General features: G+C 39.9%; 1 protein-coding gene across 1 annotated transcript in view; it reads right to left on the minus strand.

Moving 5' to 3' along the window:
- PPP2R5A (protein phosphatase 2 regulatory subunit B'alpha) overlaps positions 1 to 24,486 on the minus strand; it is a 99,299-nt gene that overhangs the window by 26,071 nt on the left and 48,742 nt on the right. Inside the window, exons 3-7 of the mRNA XM_065400306.1 lie at positions 15,537 to 15,638; positions 5,071 to 5,163; positions 2,716 to 2,846; positions 2,293 to 2,352; positions 832 to 940 (exon numbers count right to left, since the gene is read on the minus strand). Coding sequence (XP_065256378.1) covers positions 832 to 940; positions 2,293 to 2,352; positions 2,716 to 2,846; positions 5,071 to 5,163; positions 15,537 to 15,638 — 495 coding nt within the window. The remainder of the gene's footprint in view (positions 1 to 831; positions 941 to 2,292; positions 2,353 to 2,715; positions 2,847 to 5,070; positions 5,164 to 15,536; positions 15,639 to 24,486) is intronic.

The following is a 24,486-nucleotide window of genomic DNA, read 5'->3' on the forward strand; positions in this document are numbered from 1 at the left end:
ATCTTGCAGCGGTTTTTTTGGTGACCCTCGCCCAGACACCGTAAACAGGAGGGTGGGGGTCACTTTTAGGCATGCACTTCATGCAGTCTTGGCAAGTTTTGAAGCCCATGGATCACGGCATGCCCTGGTACCAAATAAGGGGAGAAGAAAAACGAGGGGGGGACTCCCCCATAACAAACTTATAAGTGAACTAACTATGCTATATTAACCAACTAAAACTATCTACAGCGAAAACCTAAAGTATTGCTAAGCTGCTTGCCGAAGCAAGAGCAAAGGTAAATTCCAGCTACTGTCACTGGCGGTAAGAAGGAACTGTGGGGGTGGTAGGTCGGCAGGGCCCTTTATTGGGCGCCATGAAGGCGCGACTCCAAGGGGCGCCCAGGCTGACCCCACAGATGCTGCTAGGGGAAAAATCTTCCGGCTACTGTGCACGTGCGAACGCACACAGCTGGTTGGAATTGACATGAAGAAGCACTCAAAGAAAAAGAAAAAAATATGCTTCTCAAAGAAAAACATTCAAGATTCCTCTATTCTTTTGTAAATAGTATTTGTAACATGAAGATGACAATACAAAAAAGTACCAAGCTTAAATAATGTCCGAGTTGTGATAAACCAGTAAAAACTAAGTTTTCAAATGCAGGCCATGACTAAGCCACACTGTGGTGCTCTTCTACTCTTAACAGCGTATGTTAAAAAACATTATGTCAGAAAGAACATTTAAAACTTCTCAATTTCTTTTCCCCCCCCAAGTATGGAAAAAATTGTAAGGTTTATATATACTTATATATTAATAAAATATATTCTGTTCCAATAATTTTCCAAAAAACCTACCTGTGCATGAAACAAAGCTAATCCCTTAGCAGTATGCATAGGAATCAACACCTTCATAAGAAACTGTTTGTGTTCTGCTTTCAATGGCAGTGCAAAACCATTAATAATGCTGAAAAACATGAATAAGCACAATTATTTCATCTTTTAAAAATGTGGGAAACTTTCTCTTTTTCTTGCTAGATTGAGAACTACTGTACTCAAAGCGGACTATTTTTTATATGTACTTTACAAAATGTGCCTATTACTTTAGGGACTGGGAAGTGGGCAGGAAGCCCATCCTCAGCTATTATCAGTAGGTATAAGGCCATACCTCAGTTATCAATGTCTGTAGTAGACAAGTTCAGTTCTTTTGTGATCTCTGGTGATAATCCAGACTCAAATTTCTAAGATTTTTCCATCTTGAAATCACTGTGGAGCTTAGCGAGGCACATTAACCATAGAGCTTAGTGAGGTTGACACACTGTCCACCCACAATAATTAAAAGGTGACTTTGAAAGAGAAGACATAGACTTGTGTCCTATTTTACAACTTTGAGACATAAATAAGGCTTGAAAGTTTATTTGTTTTGGTGGCTTTTTTTAAAATGGGGGCTGGAGAGGAGGTAGTAGTTTGCTTTTTACCTTACAAATTCAGGTCCTGCTTCTTAAGGGTAGACACCATTGCCATGTTTACACCAATGAAATTTACCAAAAAATCCTCAATGACTCAGCTAATCCTTTATATGGGAGCCCTACTGTAGACATGCTCTTGCAGGAAGAATCAGTGTTTTAGTTAAACCTGCTAAAAGGCAAGTCTAATTGAAGCAGTAATAAACATGGTTCTGATCATTGAAGCTCAGTCTCCCTCCAACTCTCATTAACTTTAACAAGTATTCAGCTGAAACGGTGGGAATTTTTTTGGTAAATTTCACCAGTGCAGAATAGATCTATGTCAACTGTGGAGTACCATCACAAAAATCTCAGAGTGGGAAAGATGAGCAACTGTGAGGGGAAAGGATATTCAGTCAGACTATTTTAACACCTACAAAGCTTTAATGACTAACATGGTAGAGAAGGAAAAACCTGTTAAAGATTTAATATCTTCAATTTAGGTGTAAGAGCTAACAATATACTCCTCTGAGATACACAACTAGTCTCTTAGCAAAGCCAAGATTGAGAAATGTCAATATTTTAAAGATAAAGCATAAGCAAGGGAAAACAAAGCCCTTTTTAAGGAAAAAGCTACTTTTCATGCATCATGCCAAAGCCAAAAAGAGAAGCCCAATTTAAAAAGAAATCTTTTGCAGATCATCTCTAAGATTTACAGAAATGCATAGCAACATGGAAATATAAAAATATACCAATGATGTCAGTTCATCACTATAAGCATCAGAACAATTCTTCCACCCCATCCCCGAAATAATTGGATAGGAACAAAAAATAATGTTCAACTGTTCATTTTACATTATTGAACCAAACTTACCTTCCCAATATCTCAAGTAGTTCAGCAACACCATTAAAATGTTCTGTTTCATATATAAACCTGTTAAAAATAAGATGTAATAGCACTCAATACACTAATAAAATGAAACTAAGAGGGGGAAAATAATTTCTAAATGTGAAACTCCTTATCAAATGCATTTTATTTTATTTCTAACATTTGTTTTTCTTCAAAGTTAAAAGTCCGTTGGCTCTTTTGGGGTTTATGGTATGTCTTCACAGCAAAAGCTAGGCTAGCCTACCCACGCTAGTTTGAATCCAGCTAGTGTGGATTTATGGAAATAGCAGTGAAGTCAGAATGAACTAGCGAGCCGAATACCTACCCAGCGTCTGTGCCAGGCTTGTAATATCCACACTGAATCCCGCAACAGGCTAGGCTATATAAAGTACTAAATCTATAATGTACCTGAGGAAAATGTTGTTGATTTGTTTTCTGATGAATGCCCTTAGTCCAAGGAATTTTCCATAGATTCGATGAAGGACTGTCTTTAAGAAATCACGCTCTCGTGGGTCTTCACTATCAAAAAGCTCCAACAGCTTTAAAAAAAATACCTGAGATATTACTTTTTAAAAAGAATTAAACTGTCATTTTGTTAATTCTAATTCACAAGTCATTTAAGTATTTTTAGAAGCAAACAACACTGTTACTTACAATTCTGTTCAAATATTCAATATTAAATAAATTAATGTAACTTGTTAACTCAGAAGCTTTATTTTACTGTCCCTTAGCATTTAATCTTCTAAAAACTACACCCAAACCCAACATGAAGCTTCTTATACAATGCACTTCAGTTAAGTCATTTCAACTGGGATTAAATGTCCTTCGATAAATCATTTTGATTACAGTTTTGTATAATTTTATCTAATAACTCAACATTATAAAGGGCAGTACTTTCTAAGCTTCAAAAATGTGTAAACAATTCTCACAAATGATGGTGAGATATTTATTTAAGGCCCCTATCCTCAAAGACATACACATGGTTAAATAGGCACAGGTAGCCTACTGATTGCAACAAAACTATTCATGTGTTTAAAGTTAAGCACATATGTAAGTGTTTGCAGGATCAGGGCCTACATTCTGTAAAATGAAAAGATATGAATCATGTACATTTTCTCAGAAGAAAGGAAAGAGTGAGGTTCTGACAGAATTATGGTGCTTTTATAAAGAAAGCTGTAGAACAAAAAAATCTCATAGCCATCACAACTATGAATACTTTCTGTCTGGATCAGATATCGGGAGGTAACAAAATGTATCTAAATGACTTCTCATTTCAAAACAAATATGATGCATTACACGTTATGCTTTTGTTTATACTAAACTGTTTTCTTGTTCATAACTTGTCAAGATTCATAATCCTGTGAGATGTAAGTACAGGTAATATTTAGAGAATAATGTATTTATATTGGAAGTATGCTTTAGGGACTTGGGAGTAAACGATAGTCAAACGGGGATTACATATATCTCAGTGATGGCCCACTCAAGCAAGCAAGCAAGCGAGAGTTGTCACCCTGCCTTGGTTACCTAGTGATGGAATGCAAGGCTCAACTGTCTAGCCTTGCTCCATTCCAAGACTTTCAATGGAAAACCATCGGAGACAACTGCAAGTAATCGAAACCACTTGGAGGTAAAAAAGGAACAATACAACAAACAGAGAATCACCCTGCCTATGAATAAAGACAAAAGACTGTTTCAACATAATGCAGTGAGGAAAGGCACTTTGGATCCTTTTATTGAGGAGACACCGTGAGAGCAGGGGTGTTCTCATGAAAAACTGGATCCTAGTTCCTGTGAAGACAGCCAGCTCTGCAACAGACTGAACTTTGGGAGGAAAACCTATTTTTAGATAGGAAAGATAAATATAAAGTGTTGACCCAGGTTTGAGTTTTATTATTTTGTTATGTCTTGTAACTATTTGTTTCCATCACTGCCTCTTGTTTGTAGCATAATTCTCTTCTTTCTTTAATAAAGCTTCTGTTTTATTACGAGTGCTGTGTGTTATACAGGAGCGGTGCTTTAAGGTAAAACTGGTAAACTTGGGGTACTTTTGAGGCAGAGGACCTGGGATTTCTGTGACTAACCGGTGTCAGGGGCTGGATATCACAACAGAATGTTTCAAAAGGGACTTGGGGACTGGGATGCATCTATTGTTAATATGCAAGGAAAAGACAAGGCTGGCAGAGCCCAGAAGAGAGTGCTTCAGTGGCTGAAAGACTGGTAGTGTTACGGAGCTGACAACCAGCTAGGCACAGGCAAGCCTCCCTCATGCTGGATGCTGGGGGTAACAAGGCGACTTACAGTCCTGGGTGCCCTGAGAACCATCACAAAAATATTAGCTTATGTAGTTAGAGTCACAAAGCCATTACAATAGCACAGCACTGAGGATTATCTATTTCATGGGGAAACAGTACAGTATATATCACTAAGAAACTTCAATTTGTTTCACAAATTGAAACTACTGTATGTTAAGAAAAAGAATTGTAATAACTCAGTATTATCTCTATGTTTTATATGTTTCTGAATTCCCAGATTACATGTAGTCTATATAGATGTTCCTCTGCTAATATAATAGTTGGCAAACAAAGGATTCTCATGTTACAATACGAAGAATTACATTTTAATAAAGCTGGTTATTTTATGACCTACACAAGTAAATTATGCTGTATTATTTAGATATTCAGCTGTGCAATACAAACCAACACCACAACAGCATCCCTTTCAGTTAAGAGTTAATTGACTATTAAATATAAAAATGTTACTCACCTGCTGTACAAATTTCTGATCAATGTATCGCTTTGCAATACTAGGCTGGAAATCTGGGCTCTCCAAAAATCTCAGGAAAAATTCATACACCAACTACAAACAAACATTAAAATGAAAACTTTGTAGACGTTACCACTACTCTTTACTAAACTAGTAAAGGTTCAAACTACCAAATATATTCTTATTTCTAGTTATTTTAAATGGGGAAATAGGATATTGAACATATTATAGCATCAAGAAGGGTACAATTAAGAGCCTGTATAAGTTACAGAGGCGAGGACTCAAATATGAATACAAACAGACCTGTGTGCATCATTAGAAAATTCCCTTTTAAAAAAAATATATATTAATGAAAGTTTGCTTCCCAAAGATAGATATAAACTATAATTTTTAAAAATTAATCGGTATTTAAAAAAACAGGACAAATGCACTAAAGTTTAATCTTTACTATGAATTAGGCTTCTGTATACCTGATACCGCAATCCAAACAGCAGTCTTGTTGCAGACTTTAGACCCAACATGATACAGCATATATAGAGTTTTACCCCTAAAGTGTTCAGAAGTGCTGGTCCCGCTCCCATGGGCCTTGGCAGATCCACAGGAGAGAAGGGACTGAGGGGAGCAAAAGACTTGTAACAGACCAGAGAGGTATTGAGGGGCCAGAGTTCATGCCTCACTCTTGAGATCCTTAGAAGTTCAATATAGAAAACGGCATGCTTCAAGTCATAGTAGAAGGGGAGGGAAATGCAGGGTGGCAACTACAATCTGTTTCTCCTGTCCCAACCCACTAGATGCACAAGAGTGGGGCCTCTTTATGCAGTGAGAGCTGGGGGTGGAAATGTGTTTCATAGACGTAGGGTGTGGCACAAATTTAGGCATACGGTATCATCAGAGATATGAGGCCTTGGTTGTAACCAACTACCATTTTAGCGCTGCTGTGTGTATTAAAACCCTGTTGAAATGCTACTGTATGGCCACTATTGAGTGGGCCTTAGAAACCTATGAGGAGTAATACTTTTATTCACATATTTAAACTACAGCCTTTAGAACATCTGGTGATACATGGATGGAATCCTACTGAAGGCTAGTCAAATCCTTTTAGAGAACCAGTACCTAAAAAATTAACTAGACTTCCTAAATAAAGAACAAATAAGGTAGTAGAAAAATGCCTGTGATGCACCATCATGAAATACATGATAAATGCGTAAGTGCCTCTATCTGTGTTTGTGATTATCATAACAATTCTCAATTAAGGGGTTTTGAATCAGTGCACCTGATAGGCCCAAGAAAGGAAATTTGCAGTATTTCTCCCAATATTTCTCTTCTTTTTCCCCACTCTGACAAATTCCTAGATTCCGACAAAAGGAATGTAGCAGTAGCCATTTAAGAGGGATTTGAAACTGTACACATTACATAAAACAAAATTATATTAAAAGAGAAAACATTGCAAAATCAAGCATGCAAAAGTTAGGAAATGCCAGAATAAAGTTTGCCCATGCAATTCTAATTCTACTCCCCTGTGTATATGCATTATGAGACAGTTAATTACATGGTCACATAATATTTTTGTGATGGAGCCACTAGAGCTTCTCAAATAACCTTACAACAAATTTGTCAACGTGGTTAGAAGAATATATTTTCCCTAATATTCTCGTAAACAGCTGAATCATTTTTGCTGAAATTCCCACCCATCCTTCACCTAAAAAAAAAAAGCCCCAGGCAGACACCTGGCATGAAAAATTCCAGCCAGAACTGTTCAAGTGTGACAAAGTTATATGGTTTTGCAATGGGTAGTAGTAGGCAACCTGAACTATAGGTGTCATTACATGTGCTGCCTATAAAACAAGACTGATGCTAATGGAAGATTCCTGATACGCTACAGCATGGCACACCCCGCTGCATGTCTGACTTCTACTAATTGCATCAATGACCATGTGGCTGCTTTACATATTTCCTCATATACTACATACAGTTCTGGAACCAAGGTTACTGCTATTGTTCTCAAGGAATGCACTTTTCAAAGTGAAAAAACTATTTCAGCATTCCAAAATCAGACTTCTGATATACGCCAGACGAGAATCCTGAACACTTGGAGAATTTAGGTAGTTCTGCTGGCTCTTCACAATCTTCTGATGTCTAGGCAGTCTTACCATTTGCTGTTTCTAGGACACAAAACTGATAACTTGGGCTTTCTAGAATGCTCTCTTTGGAAGCCCTTGAAAGAGGATTATTCTGTAGAAATTCTAGAGATCTATTGCTTTTGTGCCTTGATGTTTTTTCCTTGGAGACCACTAGTATATTGCCATTGTGCTTTTATGCAAATAACTCCACTGTCAGCAAGTCCCACAATTTCTTATACTGAGCAGTAGTTATTGGTGTCATCTTAAACCTTCTTGGTCTAGACCCTAACAGTTCAACCAAACTATCTCAGAATTGCTTTTGACTTGTTGCACTATTTTAGCAGCTGTGCCACATCTGGGGCAATTGTGTCTTTAATACTATTTTATTTAAAGATTACAGCCTTTTGGATTGTGTGCTAGCAGGCTGGTGGTATAAATTATTACACCATTACCTACTGCATTGCTCTGTGGATAACTGTAAACAGGCACAATAAAATGACAACTTGGGACAGGTTGCTGTGGCTCACACAGAAGAATCTGTGCGGAGACAAAAGAAATTCAGGCTTCCTTTTTTTCTGCAGAGCCCAGCTATTTGAAATGTCTGCTGGTAGAGAAACTACAACTATGGGCTAGAACTCTGCTATATTGTTGAAGGAAGCCAGTCATGGGTGGGACAGGATGCACTGACACACAAAGCACAAGAAACCAGATCCTCAGGTTATTCTAAAAGCACCAACAGGTTCCAATTACTGAAAATCCAATTCATTTGATTCTCCTAGCAGTCAGAGCTTCTTCGACTTGAAAGCACTCAGTTTTAAAGAACAGCAATCCTAAAGCTGCGCTCTCGATGAGAGGCAGTTTAAGCTGGTGTTAGGGCTCAGTGCTGCTGCAGTCCAGCAGTGGACATCTGAACTTGGAAGAAGGGGGAAAAAAAGCCAAACTGCTTCTACTATGGTGGAATGAACAATTCTAACCAAAGAGCAGCATCCAAATCTAATGAATGACCATGTACGGGAAAAATAATGAATCAATAGTTAAGTTGCCTGGCCAAAACCTGTTCATCAGGATGAGTAACTCAGTATAAGGGTGAAGAGCTGACAACAATTTCAAATAGTATCTGTGGAATTCAGACTCTTCAACTGATTCCTCCTAGACAAATATACAGCACAGAAGGAGAAGTTACTCACCTAGTAACTTGAGATTTTTTAGATGTTTTGTCCCTATGGGTGCATCACCATAGCATGCACGCATGTCTATGCATTCTCGATTGGAGAATGCAAAGCAGTATCTGCAGGCCTATGCAGACCAGCACCTCATGCTTCCAACCTCGGGAACATAAGCAGGCGTGGACCCACCGCCACTCAGTTCCTGTTCGACTACAGCCAAGGGGAAAGGAAGGTGGGAAGTGGAGCACCCATAGAATCAAAACATCTCAAAGAACTCAAGTTACTGTAAGTAACCTCTCCATCTTTTTCGAGTATGTGTCCCTATGGATGCTACATTGTAGGAGACTCCCAAGCAGTAAACTCAGCGAGAAGGTGGGTGCTGAAAAGGCAAGTCCAAGATGGTTAGGAGGACTGTATCACCAAAGGTAATATCTCTGGAAACAGGTAAGATGGTGTAATGCTTGGCAAAAGTGCGAATGGAAGACCAAGTTGCAGTCCTACAGATTTCTGCTACAGGATCATCTTTCAGTAGAGCTCCAGATGTAGACTGAGCCTTAGTGAAGTGTGCTATCATCTCTGAGGAGGCTACATCCCAGTAGATTCTCAACAGGTTAAAATTAGGACTGTCGATTAATCATGGTTAACTCAAAAAATTTAATCGCAATTAATCACACTTAACGATAGACTACCAGATGAAATGTAGAAAAATATCCAAAAATATTTAATACATTTTCAAATATATTGATTTCTATTACAACAGAATACAGTGCTCACTTAATATTATTTTTTATTACAAATATTTGCACTGTAAAAATGATAAACAAAAGAAACAGTATTTTTCAATTCACCTCATACAAGTACTGTAGTGCAATCTCTATCGTGAAAGTGTAACTTTAAAATTTAGATTTTTTTTTGTTACATATCTGCACTCAAAACCAACACAATGTAAAACTTTAGAGCCTACAAGTCCACTCACTCCTACTTCTTGTTCAGCCAATTGCTAAGACAAACAAGTTTGTTTACCTTTACAGGAGATACTGCTGCCTGCTTCTTATTTACAATGTCACCTGAACCTGAGAACAGGCATACGCATGGCACTTTTGTAGCAGGCACTGCAAGATATTTACGTGCCAGATCTGCTAAAGATTCATATGTCTCTTCATGTTTCAACCACCATTCCAGAGAACATGCTTCCATGCTGATGGCGCTCATTAAAAAAATAATGCGTTAATTAAATTTGTGACTGAACTCCTTGGGGAAGAATTGTCTGTCCCCTGCTCTGTTTTACCTGCATTCTGCCATATATTTCATGTTATAGCAGTCTTGGATGAAGACCCAGCACATGTTGTTCGTTTTCAGAACACTTTCACTGCAGATTTAACAAAAAACGCAAAGAAGGTACCAATGTGAGATTTCTAAAGATAGCTACAGCATTTGACCTAAGGTTTAAGAATCTGAAGTGCCTTCCAAAATCTGAGAGGGACAAGTTGTGGAGCAAGCTTTCAGAAGTCTTAAAAGAGCAACACTCAGATGCAAAAACTACAGAACCTGAACGACCAAAAAAAAAAAAAAAAAAAAAAATCAACTTTCTGCTGGTGGCATCTGGCTCAGATGATGTAAATGAACATGTGTTGATCCACTCTGTTTTGGATTGTTATCAAGCAGAACCCATCATCAGCATGGACGCATGTTCTCTGGAATGGTGGCTAATATTTATATTTTTAATATATGGAGATATACCTATCTCATAGAACTGGAAGGGACCCTGAAATCGAGTCCAGCCCCATGCCTTCACTAGCAGTACCAAGTACTGATTTTGCCCCAGATCCCTAAGTGGCCCCCTCAAGGACTGAACTCACAACCCTGGGTTTAGCAGGCCAATGCTCAAGCCACTGAGCTATCCCTCCCCCCCATGTTGAAACATGAAGGGACATATGAATCTTTAGCAGATCTGGCATGTAAATATCTTGTGACGCTGGCTACAACAGTGCCATGAGAATGCCTGTTCTCACTTTCAGGTGACATTGTAAACAAGAAGCGGGCAGCATTCTCTCCTGCAAATTGTAACCAAATGTGTTTGTCTAAGTGATTGACTGAAGTAGGACTGAGTGGATTTTGGTCTAAAGTTTCACATTGTTTTATTTTTGAATGCATTTTTTTTTTTTTTACATAATTCTACTTTTGTAAGTTCAACTTTCATGATAAAGAGATTGCACTACAGTACTTATATTAGGTGAATTGAAAAAATACTATTTCTTTTGTTTTTTACAGTGCAAATATTTGTAGTCAAAAATAAAGTGAGCACTGTACACTTTGTATTCTGTGTTGTAATTGAAATCAATATATTTGAAAACGTAGAAAATATCACAAAATATTTAAATAAATGGCATTCTATTATTAACAGCGCGATTAATCGCACAATTAATTTTTTTAATTGCTTGACAGCCCTAGTGAAAATGCATCCTGAAACCCACTTCGACAGTCTGCGTGGAAATAGGCTATCCCTTCACCATCTCTGCAAATGATACAAATAATCTGGATGCGCTGAACATCGTAGTCCTGTCAAGGTAGAAGGCAAGAGCGCTTCTGACATCTAGGTATGTAGGCTAGTTTCCTCTCTGGAGGCATGAGGCTCTAGGTAGAATGCTGGTAGATGGATTTCTTGATTAATATGGTATTTCAAAGAGACCTCAGGGAGAAAGTGAAGACGGAGACATAGTATAACTATCTCTATTGAAGGTAGTAAACGGTGGGTCTGCCAATTGAGCACCAAGCTTTTCCATTTGTCTAGTCAAAATGATAGCTATAAAGAATAAGATCGTGAGAGAGAGGTGAAGGAGGGAACAGGTAGTCACTGGTAAAAGGGGGGTTTCCTCAGGGCATTGAGAACCAAATTAAGGTCCCCACTGGTGGGCCAGGTTCTATACAGAGAGAAACAAGTTATACATGCCCTTGAGGAATCTGGCTGTAGTACTGTGGGCAAAAATTGAGAAGCCCTCAATGAGTGAGTGGAAGGCTATTATAGCAGCCAAATGTACTCTGACTGAGCTCGCTGATAAACCTTGACTCTTTAAATCAAGGATTTAAATCTAGGATTTAGGTAATCTAGGATTTTAGACAGTGGAACTTCTGATGCTTAAGAAAATTGAAGAGAACACTGGGAATGGACGCGTAAGTAAGTAACCTTGCAAAACTAAGGTTTCCTGCTGGATAAGAGAACTGACTGGACTTATCTTAACAGCTTAGCTCCAGGCTCAAGAACCATCCTCTCAGGTTCAGGGAGGAGGGGTTTAGATGGATACAGGTCACAGAGTACTGTGACAAGAGATTCTTCCTGAGAGAGGAAGACAGAGAGGCACTGCGACAGATAGACGAAGGAGGTTAGAGTACCACACTTGTCTTGGATAGGGCAGCGCTATGAGGATAACCCTTGCTCTTTCCTGTTGCAGTTTGAGTAATGTCTTGAGAATGAGAGGTAGCGATGGGTACGCATACAGCAGGATACAGGACCACAGTATTATCAGGGGATCTCCCAATGAATTGCAGCCATGTCCTCCCTAGGAGCAGAAAAGGTGACATTTCATGTTCTTTGGGGTGACTAAAAGGTCTGCTTCTGGGAGATCCCAGGTCTGGCAGATGCTGTGGAAGACAGAATAATTGAGCTCCCATTCATGGTCCTGAAGGAATTTTCTACTCAGGGAATCTGCAATTGTATTCTGTAGGCCTGAAAGATAAAATGCTGAGATTTTCATCTGATGGGAAATGCACCAGCTCCACAGTTTTAGTGAATCTGCGAGTAAGGACTTGGCTCTTGGCTTCACCCTGTTGGTTGCTATATTATATTGCTTCCCTGTTGTCCAGCATTATTCTGATGAACTGGCCCTGTATGGTAAGTAGGAAGTGCTGATAAGCATACTGAACAGGATATTGAGGTGGAGCGAGACCTCTGGTGTAGACCACTTGCCATGGGCTGTGGCTTCTTGGAGGTGAGCTCCTCCCGCATCTCAAAAGAGAAGAGATATTTAGCTATTGGGAGGATTTTTGAGGGTGGGGGGGTCTGATGAAGGGGTTCCTATGGAGACCTTCAGTGGGTCCTTTCACTACCTGAGAGAGACCAAAACTTTGAGGTACTGTGATGAGTTTGGAGTCACTGTTTGGGATATACACAGTGTTAAGCCACATGTGAAAGCACCTGAGGCCGACATGCAGCCCGAGTTGTAGGCAGGTTCTTGCAGTTTGCAGGCTGTGCTGTATTGCTGAGATAAGACTAGAGAGAGTAGAAAATCTCTTTGGGGAGACAGGCAGTAAGGGAGTCTACAGTGGCTCTGAAAAAGTCTACTCTTTGGACTGGGGTCAATGTAGACTTCTGCTGATTGATACAAAGGCCCAGAGACTGAAATAGGGTTAGAGCCTTAGAAGTTGCCAACTGGACCACTAGAGCTGATTGACCCCTGAGGAGCCAACTGTCCAGGTATGGGAATACTGCTAAGCCCCACTGATGTAAATGAGCCACCATTGCTGAGTGCAGCTTTGTAAAGACCCCCAAGGCCATGGAGAGCCCAAAGGGAAGGACTTAATACTGGTAGTGTTCTGAGCCTATTATGAAACATTTGTGGGATGGGTAGATGGCTACATGAAAGTAGGCATCCTGGAAGTTGAGGGTGATGAACCAGTCTCTCAGATCTATTGATGGAGTTATAGTGGTTAGCATCACCCTCTTGAAGTGCTGCGATAGGATGTGTGCGCTCAGGTTTCTGAGGTCAAGAATCGGTCTCCATCCTCAGCCCCTCTTGGGGACTAGGAAATAGTTGAAATCGAACCCTCTTCCAACAAATTCTGGGGGAACTGGCTCAATCGCCCCCAGGAGTAAGAGGGACAGGACCTCTTGTTTTAAGAGCTCTTTGTGAGAGGGGTTCCTGAAAAGAGATGGGGAAAGGAGAAGGGAGAGAAATAGAGTGCAAGCAAATGAATAGCCCATGCTGATCACACAGGAAGTGGATAGTCTGCCTCTAAAGTGGGGATGGAGTCATGCAGCAAAGCATCTGGGAAAGTAGATTGCTCAAGGCCCTTGACCCCTTGAGAGATGCAAGGTCTCCCTAGAGTGGGATTTATGGGATTTATACCCCTCTTTCTTGTTTCCCTTGCAAGAGAAAGAGGCTTGTTTTTAGATGTCCTAACCTGTGAAGGTGCTGCTGGAACTGCAACAGCTACCAGAGCAGCCTGGGACGTTGAGGCCGAAATACCGGAGGGCAGGGAGAGGAATGGATCCCGCTGGGGTTAGTGAGCTTTCTATTAAAAGGTTCTTAAGTCTAGCCTTTCTAGACCTGCCTTTAAACCCCGTGCAGACCATACATTTTGACAGGATGTGGGTAGGTGTCTCCAAGGCAGTGGAGGCAGCTACAATGCCCATCACTATGGGGCAAAGACCCGGGGCAAGTCTGGCAGGGCTTAAACCCCAGGGTCTTCTGCATAACCTAGAGTGCTAAAGGACTAAAAACATGGGTTCTAAAGAAAAAAAAAGGGGGGGGTAAAAGCCCCCTTCTAAACAGAACAGGAGTGAAGAAATAAAATAACTGAACTAAAGGGAAAAAAAGAAAATGTCTATGTTAAGAAAAGTGGGAAGCTGAGAACAGTGGACATGCAACTGCTCTGTCTCAAACCAGAGGTGGTTGAGAAGGAGGCGAGTGGCAGCAGCTTCGTGACTGTTTATATGCCCTTATTTGGAAGCACGAGGTGCTGCTCTGCACAGACCCACAGACACTGCTTTGCAGGCTCTGGTAGAGAGCACACAGGCGCGCGTGCGCGCACACACACACACACATATATACAAATCATAGGGTGGAGCACCCATAGAAACATATACTGTAAGAAGAGCTGAGCATGTCAAGAGAACCATATCACTTCTACAGGGAGAGGTAGATGTCTGTCTTATGCCTTCAAGTGAACTTCACAAGCATTTCTCAGTTCTTACTCCTGATGGACCAAAGTCCTCTGATATAGCTGATCTATGTGTTGAATGTATGTAGGAGCCATCTGCTCTAATCTCCTTCCTTTCATCAAGCCTCTGACCCATTGCAATTATAGCTATTTCTCATGCAGGTAAAATTCAGTCAAAGACATTTTCCTTTCTTCCAGGGGTTAATCGTTATTAGGAACTTAGGCTGAATGGTCAGTGCTCAGGGAAATTTGTATCTTTAACTTGACTAAGCGTCCAAATACTGCCTTGAACAGGTACTTTTTGTAGGGAATATTCATGGCTCTATTTTCTGTTATTTAACTAAAGTAGCACAATTATGGATTATATAGTTAAAAAGTGGCATTTGAAATCACCAAATGATATGTAGTGGTGAGCACCAGGTAGTATAATTATCTGCTCCCTATTGATTTACTGCAAGAGGACACCCCCCACAAACCCAGGCTTTAAATACTAGATACTTTATTGCTGAAGCTAATGTATGGTCACTACATGCGATCAGAATCCTTCTGACTACAGCCTATGTTTGCTTGTTCAAATAAACAGTTATGTGAAAGAAAACGGTACCACAAATCAATCGTGATAAATAGAGCACTGCTACAAAGTCACGAGGTTGGTACAGGAGTGAAACAATGAAATAACTCGCCAACTGTTATCCAACTACAATGCCTGTATTGTAGGCTTTTTGGGGGGGGGGGGGGGGGGGAGGGGAAGAAGAGGGAGATACTTGTCTTGCTCAAAAGAAAAATTAAGTCTATTGCTCCTTTATCTTTACTGTCAAAGGGAAAACTAATTTGTTGATATACATCTGTACTTTAGTTAAACCATACAGAAAATCCGCTATTAAGTGTACAAAATGTGCAATGTTTGAACATGATTGTGATAAAAGTGAAGCCAAAATACTGCTATACTGTATTGTACATGAAACACATGCGCCAGGTTTTCAGCTATGATAGGATAATAAAAACATAGGGGCTTGGTTTCAAGAATCAAAACATACCTAACTCCTTTCTGAGGGGCTCATGTGTGTAAGTGTGGCAGAAAGATGCATTTAAATTTTTTCAAAAAATAATCCAAACGTTTCTAAATTTAGAAGGGAGAACGATAAGCAGATGCAATAAATTGTTCTTTCCAAGAAGTATCCATAGGAATACATCACCATTTAGTTTCTACATTTCAAGAATGGTTGAAAAAGTAATCCCATACCTGTATGTGAGGCCAGGAGGCTTCAAGAGTAGGTTCATCTTCTTCTGGATCAAAATCTGGATTATCACTTGGTGGAAGTGTTCTGAAAATATTAGAACTAATCTGCAAAGAAAAAAGTTGGTTACTTGTAGTGTTGCTCATCAAATTTCAAAAGCCCAAACTAAACAATTGCCTTTATCTAATATCAAGATGAACCTAAACAAGAATGTTTTTAAACAACTGTTTTGCCCTTTTCTTTTCACCTTTGCATTATTATCAGTCCCAAATATTCAAAAGTCATGAGAAAAAGCACAGAAAACCCCAGAAAATCACAAGACTTTTTAAAAATTAGGTTAATTTTGTCTTTCGGTTTTCAGTTTTCTGGGCATTTAGACTGCATTTTCAAGCTGTTATTTGCAAACATGAGGACTAGAAACTTCTTTCTTTTTAATTAAAAGCTGAAATTTTCACATAATTACATGACTGCAAGAACCTGAACTTTCAGTAAAACATCAAACATACATGACTTGCAATAAAAATTGTGAGTTAGCAGCACTACATTTGAATGTAAGGGAGACCCTTCCAGAAATATTTCTATTTGTTATTACATTAGAAATATCAGTTCCTCACGGTCTCTTTGCTTGAAGATCTTACAAAGTTTGAAGAATGCCAAAAATTATGTTACACACAGCTGTAAGTCTTAGTTTTAGGACAGACTACAACTTAGAAAAATTAAAAGATGCAGTTTTACAAGCACATTTTCAGATCTAAGCCAGTCATTTTACAGAAGGGACAGTGCAAGGATCTTTTCAGAAACGCAGGAGTCTTCTTCAGGAATTTTCCCAAGCCCATTGAAGTTTAGACAAGAGAGCAAAAATGTTTTGGCGGTCAAAAAGGAAACAGATATCTTTGTTTTCCTGAGGGAATCTGCTTCACACTGTTCATGTTAAATAGTATTTTTGAAAATCTGCTAGAGAATCCCCAAGTTGATTTTGTATTTTGCCCTTTCCATTATTCCTTCAAAAACCATTTGGCTCAATTTTTCCAGGTACAACTTTCAAATTTCTTTAGCCTATTGGGTCCAAGAAATTAGAGATTTTCAAAAAGGACAAATGGCAGTCAGGCACCAAAAGCTGCCACTTGTGCCTTTGAAAAAGTGCCCAAAGTGGTCAGACAGATTAATCTCTCCAGTTCAACACCATGCCAAAATCAAATTCCCCCTCTTTTCAGTGACCCTTCTTCCAAGGCATGACTGTGGAACGAGCAAATCCCCTTTTAGAAATTGGAGTTATACAACTCATTACAGAGTCTTACCCAGAAAAAAGGTTTATAATACACTGGGAATAAGAAAATTGCAGAAAGTTGGAGGAAAACAATGTGCAAATTTGATTTCACAACTTTTAAAGCTGAAAAAAATCTCAGAAAGATTAGTTAGTACATGAGAAGTACTCTTAGATATATTATCCCAACCCTAAATTCTCATGCTTGGTTCAGGGTCCACAATAGCATTTAACTTCAAAAAGGGGAACTGCATAAAAATGAGGAAGCTAATTAAACAGAAATTACAAGGAACAGAGTCAGGAGTGAAATCCCTGCAAGCTGCATGGAAACGATTTAAAAACACCCTAAGAAAGGCTCAAACTAAATGTATACCCCAAATTTAAAAAAACAAATCAAAACAGAGAGAGCCAAAAATGTGCCACCATAGCTAAAGAGAATAAAAGAGGTAGTTAGAGACAAAAAGACACCCTTTAAAAATTGGGAAAATATTATACAAAGAAAAGCTAGTCCCCAGTCTAGAAGAAAGTCATTCAAGATGGACTCACTGTCCACTCCTACTCTGGAGCAAGACCGCCAAAGTTTGAAATTGTGTCTTGCTGCAAATATATCTATCTCCAGATAAACTCACAGGGAGAAGCGGTCATTTACTACAGAGTTCTTGAGTGACTACTTCGGCTGATCAAGTAAAATCTCTGCTCAGTAGCATATATAATATAGCATAATCTGCCAGTAGCATATATTTTCCTTGTCTGCAAAGTGGAGAGCTATAGGATAAGTTTGCTGTACTATGCACCTTTCCCACAGTCTTTTTGTATCCTCACCCAAGTACGTTCATGTAAAATACTGCTGTGACGTTATTGATAGCTACCTGAAACACTCGCTAAGTCAGGGGCGAAAGGACTTGAGATACCAATATACTGGTCTTAATTCTAGAACACAGATATGGATTTTTCCTCCCAGAAATTCCACTGACCATGAAGGATCAAATTCTTGTAATGAGTTCTCCAGCCAAAATTGGAAGCATCTGAGATGACTGTGGCCAATGGAGCCAGGGAGTTAATGCTGAAATGTCTTAAAATAATTTACATTCAAATCCATCATGAGATATAGGAACACAACTCTAGGTAGTGGCAATTCCATAAATATGCTGTCTATATTTGGTATAAATGTCTTGCTAGCCAGTGTTGTAGAGGCCTCGTCTTTAGATGTGCATATGGAGATATGTACATCAAGGTCATAAGGCCCATCAGCTTGAGGAACATCACTGTCTGACATGAGTTCTCCTGAGTATTACTATTACTCTAAACATCTTTCTTCTGGAAGAAAAAAAGCTGCCCCAATAAAATTGTCATCTGGGTTATAGCTGTGTACGACATCTTCCAATATATCTTGAATCCTGGTGTTTGGAAATGTGTTATCTGTATCATAACTTTTGCTTGATTCTCCTAGGAGAACACCTCAGTGAATCAATCATCCAAATAAGGGTAGACATGAATACTTTGACATCTCCTATGTGATGCTGCAAGGTACTTTATGAATACTCAAGATGCTTTAGATAGGCACAAGGGAAGCCACTTAGTAATGGATCTCCTCTAGTCACAACAGTAATTAACCTTTTCAATAAGAAAGTCTGATTGAGATGTGAAAATATGTATCCTGTAAATCAAATGCCTCAAACCAGTGCTCTGTAGATAAGAAAGACATGACAGAGACTAGGGTAAGCATGTGGAATGTGAGCTGATGAGTAAATTGAGCTTCTCTGAAGGTCTAGAATAGGTTGGAGGCCTCTATCTCAGGGGTCAGAAATTATCTGAAAAAAAATTTATTCCTCTGAAATTCCTCACGAAATTTCTTCTATGGCACCTGACTCAAGCAGCAAAACGTTTGATCATAATAAATTCTCGTGAAGAGGATCCCTGAAGAGAGATAAGGAATGAACAAGGGATGATGGAGAAAAAGATGGTGTTTAATTGAATGGAGCAGCACTATTGGATGATCTCCAAGGTCACTGGATGTGGTGATAGTCATCTAAGAAAGTTCCCAAATTTTAAGGGGAGACAGGTTTAAAACTGGTCTGGGATTCTCGTTCATCTTGTCAAACCTGAGGCTGGTGCAGAGGAAGATTATGCAGCAGATCTCACTTTAGCTTGTTGTTTGTAGGGTCTGCATGTCTGCTGATGCTGAACATGAGCATCTTACAATTGTTTCTTTTGAAATGAACAGCTTTGAATAGACAGTTACCCCAAATCTTTTCCTAGTCATCTGAGAAATCCTATAGATTTTGCAATAGGCCTGATGTCTTTCAGTTTCTCTAGAACTTCATCTGATCTACAGCTGAACCACTAGATACCATTAAATGGTGTCAAGTATCACAGGGGTAGCCGTGTTAGTCTGTATCCACAAAAACATCTGAAGAAGTGTTTTTTTACCCATGTAGGCTTATGCCCAAATAAATCTGTTCATCTTTAAGGTGCCATCTGACTCCTCGTTTTTACCATTAAAATGGAGATCTATTTGGGGTTCTTGTTTTTGGAGCAACTGCAGGAGTATTCACGAACATGGCAAGGAGAAGCCCCTCAAAGTAATTCTGAATGGTGCATCAAAAGCACAGAAGGATGCTCTTAATATGTGCTAAGCAAGTAATTGACCTATGATGATAAAGGCTTTGGCTAGTTTTCTCTGGTCTTCCAGCAGTGACTGGGCAAAACAGTACTATTTCCTCCTATTGATATCTGGACACTACTGCTTCATAGTTTGCCACTCTAATAGTGCCTGGTGTGGCATAGAACACTTTTCTACCCAGAGTATCTACCACCTTCTTACTCTCTGTCTGAAAGGGTAGAGTGGACTCAACCCCCTTTTGCTCTTAGAATGGCAGTTGCCACTACCAATTAATTTGAAGCTGAGTAAGTCTGGAAGAACAAGAAGCCCTGAAGATGCAGCTGGTATAAACTTGTCTGATTTCTTAGCAACTGCTGGTTTAGATGATGGATTTAACCAGGTTCATTTAGGGTATACTTAGTGTCAAGAAGCAGTAAGGTATCTTACTTCTGCAAGGCAAACCCATGGTGCCATCTATGGTGGCATTCTCAGAAATGCTCCCAGTTCCACGCGCAGGGCCAGGTAGGCAGGCAGAGCTTCAGAGTGTCAATGCGTGGATGAGACGATGGTGTAGAGAGGAGGGGTTTACATTCATTAGGAACTGGGGAAACTTTTGGGATGGGGGGAGCCTATACAAGAGAGATGGGCTCCACCTAAACCAAAGTGGAACCAGACTGCTGGCACTAAACACTAAAAAGGCTGTAGAGCAGTTTTTAAATTAGGAGATGGGGGAAAGCCGACTGCTGCAGAGGAGCATGTGGATCGGACAGAGACTTCTCTTAGGGGAGAGTCTAATGATAGAGAATCTCCAGGTTACAGTCAGGAGCAGAGGATGGAAGAGGATAAAGTATGGGCCAGATCAGATGAGAAACATTCACGTAAAAAAGAATCTGACACATCAGAAAAGGGCAGACAAATAAACAGTGACAAGTTTTTAAAGTGCTTGTACACAAATGCTAAAAGTCTAAATAATAAGATAGGTGAACTAGAGTGCCTCGTGATAAAGGAGGATATTGATATAATAGGCATCACAGAAACTTGGTGGACTGAGAGCAATCAATGGGACACAATCATTCCGGGGTACAAAATATATCGGAAGGACAGAACAGGTCGTGCAGGGGAGGGAGTGGCACTATATGTGAAAGAAAATGTAGAATCAGATGAAGTAAAAATCTTAAGTGAATCCACATGTTCCACAGAATCTCTATGGATAGAAATTTCATGCTCTAATAAGAATATAACATTAGGGATCTATTATAGACCACCTGACCAGGACAGTGATAGTGATGATGAAATGCTAAGGGAAATTAGAGAGGCTATCAAAATTAAGAACTCAATAATAGTGGCGGATTTCAATTATCCCCATATTGACTGGGAACATTTCACTTCAGGACGAAATGCAGAGATAAAATTTCTCGATACTTTAAATGACTGCTTCATGGAGCAGCTGGTATGGGAACCCACAAGGGGAGAGGCAACTCTAGATTTAGTCCTGAGTGGAGCGCAGGAGCTGGTCCAAGAGGTAACTATAACAGGACCGCTTGGAAATAGGGACCATAATACAATAGCATTCAACATCCCTGTGGTGGGAAGAACATCTCAACAGCCCAACACTGTGGCATTTAATTTCAAAAGGGGGAACTATGCAAAAATGAGGGGGTTAGTTAAACAGAAGTTAAAAAGTACAGTGACTAAAGTGAAATCCCTACAAGCTGCATGGGCGCTTTTTAAAGACACCATAAGAGAGGCCCAACTTCAATGTATACCCCAAATTAAGAAACACAGTAAAAGAACTAAAAAAGAGCCACCGTGGCTTAACAACCATGTAAAAGAAGCAGTGAGATAAAAAGACTTCCTTTAAAAATTGGAAGTCAAATCCTAGTGAGGCAAATAGAAAGGAGCATAAACACTGCCAAATTACGTGCAAGAATGTAATAAGAAGAGCCAAAGAGGAGTTTGAAGAACGGCTAGCCAAAAACTCCAAAAGTAATAACAAAATGTTTTTTAAGTACATCAGAAGCAGGAAGCCTGCTAAACAACCAGTGGGGTCCTTGATGATAGAGACAGAAAAGGGGCGCTTAAAGACGATAAAGTCATTGCGGAGAAACTAAAGGATTCTTTGCTTCAGTCTTCACGGCTGAGGATGTTAGGGAGATTCCCAAACCTGAGCCGGCTTTTGTAGGTGACAAATCTGAGGAACTGTCACAGATTGAAGTGTCACTAGAGAAGGTTTTGTAATTAATTGATAAACTTAACATTAACAAGTCACCGGGACCAGATGGCATTCACCCAAGAGTTCTGAAAGAACTCAAATGTGAAGTTGCGGAACTATTAACTAAGGTTTGTAACCTGTCCTTTAAATCGGCTTCTGTACCCAATGACTGGAAGTTAGCTAATGTAATGACAATATTTAAAAAGGGCTCTAGAGGTGATCCCAGCAATTACAGACCGGTAAGTCTAACGTCGGTACTGGGCAAATTAGTCGAAACAATAGTTAAGAATAAAATTGTCAGACACATAGAAAAACAAACTGTTGAGCAATAGTCAACATGGTTTCTGTAAAGGGAAATCGTGTCTTACTAATCTATTAGAGTTCTTTGAAGGGGTCAACAAACATGTGGACAAGGGGGATCCGGTGGACAGTGTACTTAGATTTCCAGAAAGCCTTTGACAAGGTCCCTCACCAAAGGGTTCCCTTACGTAAATTCCCTTATGTAAATTAAGCTGTCATGGGATAAAAGGGAAGGTCCTTTCATGGATTGAGAACTGGTTAAAAGACAGGGAACAAAGGGTAGGAATTAAAGATAAATTCTCAGAATGGAGAGAGGTAACTAGTGGTGTTCCCCAAGGATCAGTCCTCGGACCAATCCTATTCAACTTATTCAAAAATGATCTGGAGAAAGGGGTAAACAGTGAGGTGGCAAAGTTTGCAGATGATACTAAACTGCTCAAGATAGTTAAGACCAAAGCAGACTGTGACGAACTTCAAAAAGATCTCACAAAACTAAGTGATTGGGCAACAAAATGGCAAATGAAATTTAATGTGGATAAATGTAAAGTAATGCACACTGGAAAAAATAACCCCAACTATACATACAATATGATGGGGGCTAATTTAGCTACAACGAGTCAGGAAAAAGATCTTGGAGTCATCGTGGATAGTTCTCTGAAGATGTCCACGCAGTGTGCAGAGGCGGTCAAAAAAGCAAACAGGATGTTAGGAATCATTAAAAAGAGGATAGAGAATAAGACAGAATATATTATTGCCCTTATATAAATCGATGGTACGCCACATCGCGAATACGGTGTACAGATGTGGTCTCATCTCAAAAAAGATATACTGGCACTAGAAAAGGTTCAGAAAAGGGCAACTAAAATGATTAGGGTTTGGAACGGGTCCCATATGAGGAGAGATTAAAGAGGCTAGGACTCTTCAGCTTGGAAAAGAGGAGACTAAGGGGGGATATGATAGAGGTATATAAAATCATGAGTGATGTGGAGAAAGTGGATAAGGAAAAGTTATTTACTTATTCCCATAATACAAGAACTAGGGGTCATCAAATGAAATTAATAGGCAGCAGGTTTAAAACAAATAAAAGGAAGTTCTTCTTCACGCAGCGCACAGTCAACTTGTGGAACTCCTTACCTGAGGAGGTTGTGAAGGCTAGGACTATAACAGAGTTTAAAAGAGAACTGGATAAATTCATGGTGGTGAAGTCCATTAATGGCTATTAGCCAGGACGGGTAAGGAATGGTGTCCCTAGCCTCTGTCTGTCAGAGGGTGGAGATGGATGGCAGGAGAGAGATCACTTGATCATTGCCTGTTAGGTTCACTCCCTCTGGGGCACCTGGCATTGGCCACTGTCGGTAGACAGGATACTGGGCTAGATGGACCTTTGGTTTGACCTGGTACGGCCTCTCTTATGAGGATATCTCCTCAGACTTGCCAGTATTCAGTAGGGAATTCCTTAATATACTCCACATGGGAAGGAGGGTAATCTCACAGTCAGAACAGAGTGCCTCGATAACACTCATAACACCATCTAGTTTCCCTAATCTACTCCCTGGAAAGGGAACAGTACCTACTACCCTGCTTTAACTGCTAGTTCACTCTCCTTCCTACAATGCTGTGCATATTAATCAAGATGTTGAAAGTGAGTGGCATAAGAGAGACGCTCAAATGGACAGTCAATTCAGCTATCAAGAAAAAGTTTCTACAGCATCATTAATATCTTTATGAGACAGTGGGGGGAAAAAAGAGAGAAAGCTCATTTACTAGCAATATACAGTCCAAACAAAATGAAACTATCAACAATTTTAAATAGCCTCCAAAATCCACTTGTCCATTGCAGTCTTTTTCCATTATTAAATAAAGTATTGAAGATTTCTTTCCCAAACTGAGTGCTTCAGGCAGGCAAGTTGTAAGTTATTATTGTAGGAAGGGAAAATACGGCTTGCTGGCATTTTCCCGCTGAATATTCTCTCTACCAAATCCATTGCCTTTCCCTCTTTTTTGGGGTTTACTTCCCCTTGTAGGGTCTCAGAGCTTGGGCTCCAGTCTGAGCCTAAACATCTACACTGCAATTTTACAGCCATGCAGCCTGAGCCCCGTGAACCCAAGTTAGCTGACCTGGGCCAGCCACAGGTGTTTAATTCCTGTGTAGACATACCCTAAGGGAGCACCTAACAAAAGAGGACGTTACTCACCTGGTGCAGCAACAGTGGTTCTTTGAGATGTGTCCCCCTAGGGGTGCTCCACTGTAGATGTATCTGCATCCCTGCGTCTCTAATCGGAGATTTTTGGTAGCAGCATCCATTGAGCCCGCACATGTGCTTTCCCTCCCTCGTGGTCTACTTCAAGGCTATCTAGCACTGCACGGGCGAACTCCCCTCAATTCTTTCTCTACTACAGACCCCTTATGGAGAACTCTGAAGTAGAGGAGAGGCGGGGAGGTTGTGGATCACCCATAGGGACACACATCTCAAAGAACCATCCTTACTGCACAAAGTGAGTAACTTCATCTTCTTCTTTGAGTAGTATCCCTATGGGTGCTTGTAGTGGGGTGGACACCCGCTCCTGCCCTGAGGC

This window comes from Emys orbicularis, chromosome 3 (genome assembly GCF_028017835.1).
Source record: "Emys orbicularis isolate rEmyOrb1 chromosome 3, rEmyOrb1.hap1, whole genome shotgun sequence".
Lineage (NCBI taxonomy): Eukaryota > Metazoa > Chordata > Testudines > Emydidae > Emys > Emys orbicularis.